The 9,808-nt window shown below is 34.9% G+C and overlaps 1 protein-coding gene across 1 annotated transcript; it reads right to left on the reverse strand.

Annotated features, from left to right (window-relative positions):
• Positions 1 to 7,618, reverse strand: tamm41 (TAM41 mitochondrial translocator assembly and maintenance homolog). Its single transcript, XM_032550633.1, has 8 exons — positions 7,223 to 7,618; positions 5,981 to 6,163; positions 5,798 to 5,890; positions 5,493 to 5,643; positions 5,017 to 5,162; positions 2,599 to 2,764; positions 2,284 to 2,346; positions 1 to 1,975 (listed from the first exon to the last, which is right to left on the reverse strand). The coding sequence occupies exons 1-8, from the start codon at positions 7,358 to 7,360 to the stop codon at positions 1,884 to 1,886; spliced, it is 1,032 nt and encodes a 343-aa protein (XP_032406524.1). The 5' UTR covers positions 7,361 to 7,618; the 3' UTR covers positions 1 to 1,883.
• Positions 7,619 to 9,808: the final 2,190 nt, after the last annotated feature.

Genomic DNA, 9,808 nt, shown 5'->3' on the forward strand with positions numbered 1-9,808 from the left:
CTTAGTCTTCCTTTTTTAACAAAACAGTTGCATAACATGGTGCTACAAAAATGTTGACCAACAAGAAACATACATCCAAGAAACATACAGTAAGAGCTGGTGGATTACAAACAGTTAAAGAGAAAAGAAAAAGGAGTTTCCAGTGCTGTTGGATGACTCGGGTGTCGATTAGTAAAGTGTGACTCATGATGTAATGCTGTTAGGTGGACAAAACAAACACAAGTGGTTGAACCAGAAAACTCACTGAGCTGTATCACTATGTCACAGCACTGTTTTCTATTTTGTTTCATTTTCTTGAGTGTTTTCATTACATTCATTCTGCTGTACACTGCTTTAAATGTAGTTACCAGTGGATAGGAAGTTCCCATTTGTTGTTGTGGCATTCCAGACTCTTCCTACTGTCTTTTGTAGATCATCTGTTCATGATGTAAACCGCAGAAGCTAGTCATTGAACAAAAAATTAAGTTTACATTTTTTTCACTGGAATTAAAGATTAAGACTTGCATAGATAATTATATTGCCTATTGAATTATATTCTAGAATACATAAGCAGTGTTTGAATGAATGTCAGAAAAAAAAATCAATGGCTCAAAGTCCGCGCCTCAGCAAATTAAAAATGCTCTGGCGGGACCAAAAAAAAAATAAAATCAGAAGCAGTAAAATGAAACTTTTGAAAAAGATGGCCAACATTCTGGGACTAGTCTGATTATGTCATGCAAAAAACTGACAACTTCAAGTTGTTGCTGCTCAAAATATAGTTTTCTATACCAATTTTTTTTTGTCATTTTTGTTTTAAATTTGTTTAACAAACAACAAAAAGCAGAAATCTGTCATATGTGTTTGAGGTCAGCTTTAAATAATCCTAAAACTTGGCAAGGAGCAGATAGCTTTCATTTTGTTCTGATACTTGACCTTAGAACAGTATGTACTTTCTTTTTCCCCATGAATGTGTTAACCAATTATGCCTGAGCCCATTGAAGTACAAAATAGTCTCCTACCTCCCACTGCACTTCACTAAAAACTGTTATGAAACAAATTAAACATGATTTTATTTTTTGAAAAATCACAGCATAACAAAAATGATTAATAAAAAATGCATGTTTGTGTAATCTGATTTCACTAGAACAATGAAATCTCAGTATCTCTGTGTTGAGTACCATATGTTGAGCAACTAGAGTTAAGTTTACATTAATGGTAACCAAAGCATTTTACAAGAGGGTAGAAACACTATGTTAAAATGCAATGAAGAGGCTGAGTGGAGATATTTATGTCTGGTCAAAATTCTTCTTTCTTAATTCAGGAGCTTCAGTTTTACTGAACTTAGTTTTGCAAAGCAAAGCAAAACTAAGCAGCTGACTTGTTGCCGTGTTTTAAAAACAGTTTTTTTTTTCTAAATTGTTTTTACTGCATCATTCCAGAGTTACAGAGTAAAGACAGTTGAGGCAGCTTCCCATCAGAAAACTGCAGTGTATGAATAAAGACACAAGGAAAGATATACAAATTCAACCAATCTTTGGCAAAGTGATTGCCAGGGATGAAACCCAAAGCAAGACTCACAATCAATAGAAAAAAAACCACATAAATGTAATACTTAACTGAAACCAAACTTATTGAGGTAAATGTTCACACAGGTTCAGTGACCTTTTTATCAGCAGAGTTTTCCTTTGACCCTCTCAGCAGTATCCGACGGCTGTATGTGCAACTATGAAACCTATTTTCAGTCTTGTTCTGGAAATGTAATGGTTTCTTCTGCAGCCATCGGAGGTTTAAATGGGACGGAACAAGTGCAGAGAGACTTCCACACCATACACACAAAGTGGTACAAGACATAGCCCGGATTATTTATCTATAACTAAGAAGTGAAAAATTCCTAGTAATCTGCATCAGGAGATCTGTGAGACTGACTGCTTCCTCCTCCAGCTCTTCCACATCTTCATCAGTTTTTTGGAGCTATAGGAGACGGTCTTCCGTAAACCTGACGGGACCAGGACACAAAATCCTCATCAAGACAGTTTCACATAGTAAGAAAAATACCTAAAAACACACTACCTAAAAAAACGGTAGAATAGAAAAAAATTTAAAGGATCTAAATTTAAGGATCGGTATCAGGAAAGATAACAAATTTAGCAGAAAATCTTTGAGGTTTTTTTTCTTAGATAACATTTCAAAACCAAAGTTGTAGCTTTTGAGCTGGACAAAGTGTTAAAAAGTGCTTTATCAAAAGTGTAGTGTTATTACTTTAGCTTATTTGGAAGACTACAGAGGCACTGTAGGAGTTCTTACCAGCTGTAGCAATGCCTTTGATACTCTGTGTTATGCTGGAGGACTTAACAATAGATGAGATACCTGTGGAAGAGCAACAACAGAACACCTCAGTCAGCAGCATGATTGCATGACTGCTTTTAAAGGAGAGACAAAACAGTATTTGCTTCATCTGTTGGTCTCTTGAAGTAAAGTCACCTGTATTATCACTATAAGGGTAGACAACTCTACTGATTTCATCTACTTTGTTTAAGCGTCTTTTTAGTATAAATCCTTGTACTAGAGTCTATCTTAGACCAGGTTTTAGTTTGTTTTTTTATCACATTTACCACATACCTTGATGCACCACAGCTCCACAGTCGGGGTCCTGAGCCACCTGCAGCAGGATCTCCTCCACGTCACGGTTTTTCCCTGGAAGGTCAACCAGCTTTGTGATCCTCTGCTGAAGAGTTCTGGGCAGGGCCATCAGCTGGATGAATTGGCCTTCAGGACTTTTGTCAACCTGCAGAACACAAATTAGAATAATTCAGAGATGCAGACATCTTGACTGACAATAGGAATTATTTGAGCTGAAAAACAGGTTTTTGGCTAGGAGGCGCAGTTCCAATTACCTATTTTCAAGTCTTGCATATATCGGAGTATTGTTGTTTTAAATTTTGGGGGATTTTCTGTTATTTTAAAAAGCGCTTCAGTAATAATTGAAGTTGCTTCAATTAATCGAGTAGTCCATCCAATCAATTGATGAATTATTTGCAATACGTATAATCAGATGTAGACAAGCCCTGTCAAAGAGCCCACCTGTTTTTCCTGCTAGAGCTAGCAGCCACTTTGATCTCATCTCCAGCCACCTGTGGGGTGATTGTAACAGGCTTTAGCAGTTTTTTTTAAACTTATTTTCTTCTTTTCTGGTGAGAAGGTGCTGAAATCTGACAGGTACATGAAGCAGGACAGAGGTACAGTGAAAATTTCTTTGTCAGGTTGAGTGCAACACCAGTTTCTTGATGATAAAAAATTTTTTCTTTCTCAAAAAAGGATTAGAAACCAATAAAACGGGATCTGATATTTTTGTTGGAAGTTGTAGTTTGTGCGTAGAAATGCAGCTGATTTACTGCGTTAAAACATTTTTTTTTTTTGTGCTAAAACATGTTTTAAAAATTCTGTATTATAGTTAATGATCAATGGTGCAGAACAGTATGTCTGTACTTTGATCTAACAGCAAAATCCCATTTTAAAATGGGAAATGAGCATTTTCCCCATTTTTTATGAAAAACGTAATGTTTTTATGTAGTCCTAAAACTACACCATTTTTTTGCCTAGTAATTGCACATATGATAGCCTATGTTATTTCTGCGTGACAGAAATAACAAATACAGTGACCACTGAGCAGTACACATTCCCAAGGTATTATTCAATGTGTCGAATCAAATATGTTGCTTTTTGCAACAACACTCAATTTAATTACGTTGAGATATAAAAAGTAGTTTTATATCTCTATAAAAGACATAAAAAGTAGTTTGAGCTCTTGTTAAACATGTCCCTCTTGACTTTTGAAAAGAATAAAAGATCATGTGAAGTAGAAGCACCACCTATTCTAACATACTCTCATACAGAACTAGGAGTTTTTTTCAGTGACTCTCTGAGTTTACACTGTTAATCCTGAAAATTGCATCTGACTGTTCCAGTTATACACAGGTTGTGGAGGAAAAACTTGTTTGTCTGTACGTCTTGGTGAACATGCTGTACAACCTACAGTAGTTCTGCACATTCTGGTTGTTCTTTGAACATTTTCTTAGCTGAATAGTTTGCTAAGAAGTAAAACATTAAAATTATTGGTTTTAAATCCTTCTCTGGCTTTTAAAGATTTCAGTAATGTGGTGACTATTGTTTATTTATTTAAATTAGTAAGATGCAGCAGATAAAGGTGTTTGCCCATAAGGAGGCTTTGTCTGAAACATTTTACAGAAAACATTCACCAAAGATGTTTTTACACTCTTTTTATAGCTGCAATTCATTAATAGACCTCACAGCAGGGGATTCTCTGAAAGAGATGAAATACCAAAACTCAGGTTTTAATAGTAGCTTAAAACGCTAATATCAACGCCAGTAGTCAACTATCCACATTATGTACACTGGTGCATAAAAAAAGAACATTATTAGATAGTAACTTTAATCAGCTCACTGCATCTAACTGCTATTGAAAGACTGAAGGACTTAATTCAATTCAAAAGTATATTGATCCCAAAGTAATGATGGGCTCCAACATGTTGTAACCTGCTTAGTTTTCTGATTATTGCTATGTGGTACTTCCAAAATCTCTAGAGCATAAGTTTTAATCTCCATTTGCTAATTTTATCTAAACCTTGTCCATAACCCAAAGACAATGGTTAATAGTAATAACCGATGCGTATACTGCTGGGGACTGAATATACTTTGTTCAAACGTATTACAATGTTCACTGAAAAGATCTAACATGCATACAGTGCCAGATTCTTAAACGCTCCTCCTATTCCCTTATGAGACAGTTTAATCCAGGGTGGTGTGGTGCCTGGAGGTGGAGACAGTTTCTTTTGTGTAACAAGGAGTGGCAGCAGGTGGAGAGCAAACTAGTAAAATTGCAAGAATATCTGCTTAGGGTTGCACAATACTGTATTTAGACAAACAATGAACTTTTAAAAAGTACAAAAAAATCTCGATAAAATGCATTTCTTGTGGCTGTGATAAATTTGTTTCGCTACTTCACTAAGCTTGCCGTACCTCAAGTCTTCCTTGTGGAGGTTTGTAGACCACCTGAGGGCAGTCCCGGAGGATGTTGCTGTAAAGAATCCTAAAATGATGAATGTTGTCCTTGACGATATTGGACACTTTGGATTTGTCCTCTCCAATCTTCATCCGAAAATCTCCTTCAAAGTCACAAATATATCATCTTTCAAAACAAGTCTATAAAAAGTAAAGAAAATGTCAACAATATCCTGGTTATTTTACATGCCTCTATGCCACACATTCAATACAACAGTATATAAATCAGTATAAAAATCTTAGAAGCACTTACTTTCAAAAGTCAACTTAATCAACATATAACTAACTTTTTCAAAGACCTGAATAGCTCTGTTGCTGAACACTAATTAGTTTTAACACTCTGTAATTATTAAAACTGCTCTGGAAAAACAAATCTTATAAATTCTGAAGTCAACAGTATTGTTGAGTTTTAAGTAGCTATCCAAGATTCATACCAGCATAAGAAAGTCCAGCGATCTGCAGAAAAAGTTCTTCCTCTGTGAAGCTTTCTGGCAGCATAAGGAAAGAGGCCATAACCGCGCTCTTCAGGTTGGATACCAGAGCAGCACGGAGCTTCCCGTTCTCGTTCTGTACCAACATTTTCACCTACAAGGACAATACACAGCGAGCATGTGAGAACAGGATTCATGCAAACACTATTTAGCCAAAATCCAAGCCTTGTTCATGAAGTAGGTTTTATTTTGGTCAACAATCTGTTTGCTTCATATACAAAAAAAAATCTGATATCATCCAAACTGACCGGCTTGTGAAGACGTCCAGCAACATACATGGTCTTCCAGTGCATGAGGTCGTCAATCAATGAGTCTGTACTAATCACCCCATATTTAATTATCTAAAATACAGAGAAGCATTTAGTAAACAGATAAAATAAGCAATGTTTTTTAAAAAAAAACATCAGTCTTGTAATAATCTTGTGAGTTACCCTTCCATCAATAGGCACGAGTGTGTTGTAGTAAACAGAAGCTCCATAGTCATTTTGTATGGAGCTGATTTTGGTGGGCCCCAGTATTTTCAGGATGGAGTAGTGTCTGCGATTCTGAAGCAAATTCATAGTGTGCCATGTCACTGGGTCGTCCACCGCAAACACAAAGTCCAACATGTTTTTCTGTACACATCAGAGGATAACACAATAGCATAAAAACCCAAACATTTTTTATTGTGAAGAATCTGAGAAAAAAACTACGATCATTTTTGAGTAAAGCTGTGATAATACCTCTATAGAGCAACATTAACGCCATCCAATTAAATTTGAATTTAATCGCTAAGTTAATTTGAGTCATTCATTCAATTCAAAAAATGAAACTTGTGTGATACTTTTATGGTTTTAATTTTGATCAAATATGGCCTACAGCTGACAAAACCCACAATATAGCTTCTCTGGTAATTTGAGGGTTGCATTACATAACAAGAAGGATTTTATTATATAAATGTTACAGCCTACAAAATTATAGGAAAGGTTACTGACTTGACAGCTTTCCAGTAGTCAGGCTGTGGCAATTTCAAAAAGAATTGCACATTATTGGAAAGTTAACTGGAAGGGAAACATTCAGTACAAAAATTAACTCGAGCAGCAGGGGTTACAACAGCCTTGAGAGAGTGGTTAAAAGACTTCAGCAGCGACTAATAAGACACGGACTGCTGCTGAAGTCCCTACTTCAAGAGCCATCTCACATGGATGTATCCTGAAACTTGGCTTCAGAACTGTTATATTCTTTGTCCTAAATTGTTCTTGAAAAATTACCAATGTATGTCAAGCGTCTTACAAAGCAAAATGACAACTGTTGGTCAGTTGTACAGTTGACAGTGTGACAAATATTCTTCTTTTCTAGGAAATTGGATTTTAGTTTTCATTAGCTTTAAGCAAAGTTCATCAAAATGAACAGAAAAATAATGTGTGTTTTTTTTGTGTCTAATAAATCTATTCCATGTGCAAAACTCAACTTTTTAGCTGAATTACTAAAATAAATCAATGTTTAGATGAAATTCCAATTTATTTGTCATATATTAAAACTTGTAGACCTTTACAGGGACGAATAGACATTATGTTGAGTTGATAAGAAGATGCTCATCAACGCTGCTTCCTCGATGTTCTGATTAGAACAGATTTACAGAATTTAACCAAGCTGTCACCTTCTTATGACCAGAATAGTGCAGAAACTCTTACCTCCATTTGACCTTGGCTGGCCCCATGCTGTTTAAAAACACCAGATCCGTATGCAAAAGCTAAGCTAATGTCTTGAGGAAACTGTGACAGGATCCTCCTGTAAATCACGCCGGTGTTTTGCAAAGCTGGAAGAGACATTTTTTTTTTGGGACAATCCACAACAAGCGTGCAGACTGGTTTATAGACGAAGTAACCCCACAAATAAAGTTAAAAACAAAATTCCGACAGAGTAAAATAAGAGATACATCTCACATGGAAGAAATTTAACATACAGTATTTAAAAGGAGTTGGATTATGTCTTAAATTAACGGGTTATCTCGCTTAACTCCATCTATTAGGTTTGCTTGAACGGATAAGATGTGTGATTCCCTGTCGACTAAAATGTGCGTCACAGATTCAGCCGGCGCATGATGGGTGATGGGAAATGTAGTTATTTGCGGAAAGGCAAAACTAAAAACGGATAAACATAGTGCAAACACTTCGCTCGTTCATGAAATTATTTTTCCTTGAAGGTTTGAATAATTTTACAAAGAAAGGTAATTAACAACGTGACAAAAAACAAAAAACAAAAATAAACCTCGAACGGTTATTTTTCTGGCCAGCAGAGGGTGGTGTTTTATTAAGTGTAGGAGTCTGAGGAATCAATGTGGATTTACCACGTTTAATTTGTAGAAACATTTCAAGTACAATCTAATTTGAGCTTTGTGGCAAATCCTGTGAATGCTTATGCAGATGTGACCTCTTGGCTCTCTGTTTTTAGCAAATTGTGAAAATGTGGAAAAAGTGAATGACTGTGTATACTAATTCAGTGTATTCAACTATGAAATGGGGTTTTTGTAATAAATATTACATATAATGTAATCTTTTACATCATACATGTGATAAAACACATGCATGTGACACAAAACACAAAAAATCTTTATTAAAGTTGACAAAACTAATTAATATTTTATGAAAGAAATGCTTTATTTTACATTTACTCCATTGTACAGCCACATTTCTGTAACAGCTCTCATTGCACTAATACAAAGTACACTTTAGAGAGGGTCTTTGTGATTCTACATCCTGGGTAAGAGAAAAATCAGACTGGGGTAAATATTTTCTGTTGCAATCTAAAGATGCAGCTTTTCAGTGTAACCACAATCTATATAAATTTCGGTTTGTGTTTCACATAAAACACTGCTACTTCTAGTGTTGATTTGAAAACAGTGTGAGGTCATAAGGGACAAATTTAGTCAAACCAAATGAAACTAGATATTGGATAAAAGCTGTAGAGGAGATGGCACATTTATAAATAAATCCGTATGTCATATTCAATAAGTAAAAATGTAATAACCGTGTTGTAATAGGAAGAAAAATGTCTGCTGAATTTAACAATTGCTGCCGGTGTTAGTTTCATTGGCCCACTGCTCACATCTTATTGAATGAATTAAAAACTAATATAAATTCCTGACTGCCAATCTAAGGCTAATTATTGGATTGTGAAGAATGGGATCATTGTTATCTTTTGACTAATTGCTAAGGGCCATCTTCTCACCCAATACATATTGATAAGGTCACTGAATCTTATCTAGTTACCATAGCTCAGCCTTGTTTGAACACCTTATTACAGAAAGAGAAGATGAAAAAAATTATTGTTATTCAGTTTACTGATTTTGTTCCCCAATTACTCAAGTTTATTGTCGCCTGTGGAACTATGTACAAATTCTCTTATAAGTTTGTATACTATCATTATCTCAGAACTGTGATCTTTTAATTAATTATCAGAACCATTTTGTTTTTTAGAAAGTTGGAAAGATTAAAGAACTAGGAAAAATTTTGAAATTAAGATGTCTGACTTTAATGGGCATATTCTCAGCATTTATAGTTTACAAAAGGTTACATAACATTTTTTCTCAATGTCTGACATTCAGTTTTACAGAACTTTTCCTTTTTTAGATCAGCTAGGATTACCAAAATGATTTCTGCTGTTTTGGGGTAGATATCCCAAAGTGGATCAATGATTCACTGAGCAGGAGTTTCCATTCTGTACAAACCTGATCATGTTTAAAGAATTTTTTTAGCTTAAATTCAGAAGTTTACAAAAAACTTTTTAAAATCTGCTTTACCTTTCACCATTTCTGGAAACACCTGGTGATGATGTCAAGCCTTAGTGATATCAAAAAAGAAAACTAAAAACTATGTTTCTTTAGATTAGATTTATTAATCCAAACATTGTTTTTCAGAACTGGCTCAGTAGTAGGGATTATTATCTCATAAGGACAAAAAAAACATCTCAAATAATTGAAAATAATATATCAATCAATCAAATTAGTCAATTTGACATTTATGCTTATAAATAAAATGTTCACTGGAACACTATTTACAGTCTGTTAGGCTGCTTCACTGCATACAGGAAGTTACTTTATACCTTTTTAAGACAAATGCAATATTTTGTTATTTGATGCAAAAATGAAATTCAGCCAAATGTTCTTACTGATTACCAAATTTTTTAAAAGGTTTTATTGGCTCTGGTGGCCTTTATTTGACAGTGAATTGACAGGAAAGAGGATAATGAGAGAAGGGGGAATAAATGCGGCAAAGGTC

The sequence above is a fragment of the Xiphophorus hellerii genome, chromosome 20, assembly GCF_003331165.1.
Source record: "Xiphophorus hellerii strain 12219 chromosome 20, Xiphophorus_hellerii-4.1, whole genome shotgun sequence".
In the NCBI taxonomy this organism is placed as follows: Eukaryota; Metazoa; Chordata; class Actinopteri; order Cyprinodontiformes; family Poeciliidae; genus Xiphophorus; species Xiphophorus hellerii.

Coding starts and splice junctions, on each gene's coding strand:
- tamm41 (XM_032550633.1), bottom strand. CDS start 7,360: ATGTCTCTTCCAGCTTTGCAAAACACCGGCGTGATTTACAGGAGGATC. Junction 5,644..5,797: donor CTGGACGTCTTCACAAGCCG/GTCAGTTTGGAT, acceptor TTGTCCTTGTAG/GTGAAAATGTTGGTACAGAA. Junction 2,765..5,016: donor CTCCACAAGGAAGACTTGAG/GTACGGCAAGCT, acceptor TGTGTTCTGCAG/GTTGACAAAAGTCCTGAAGG.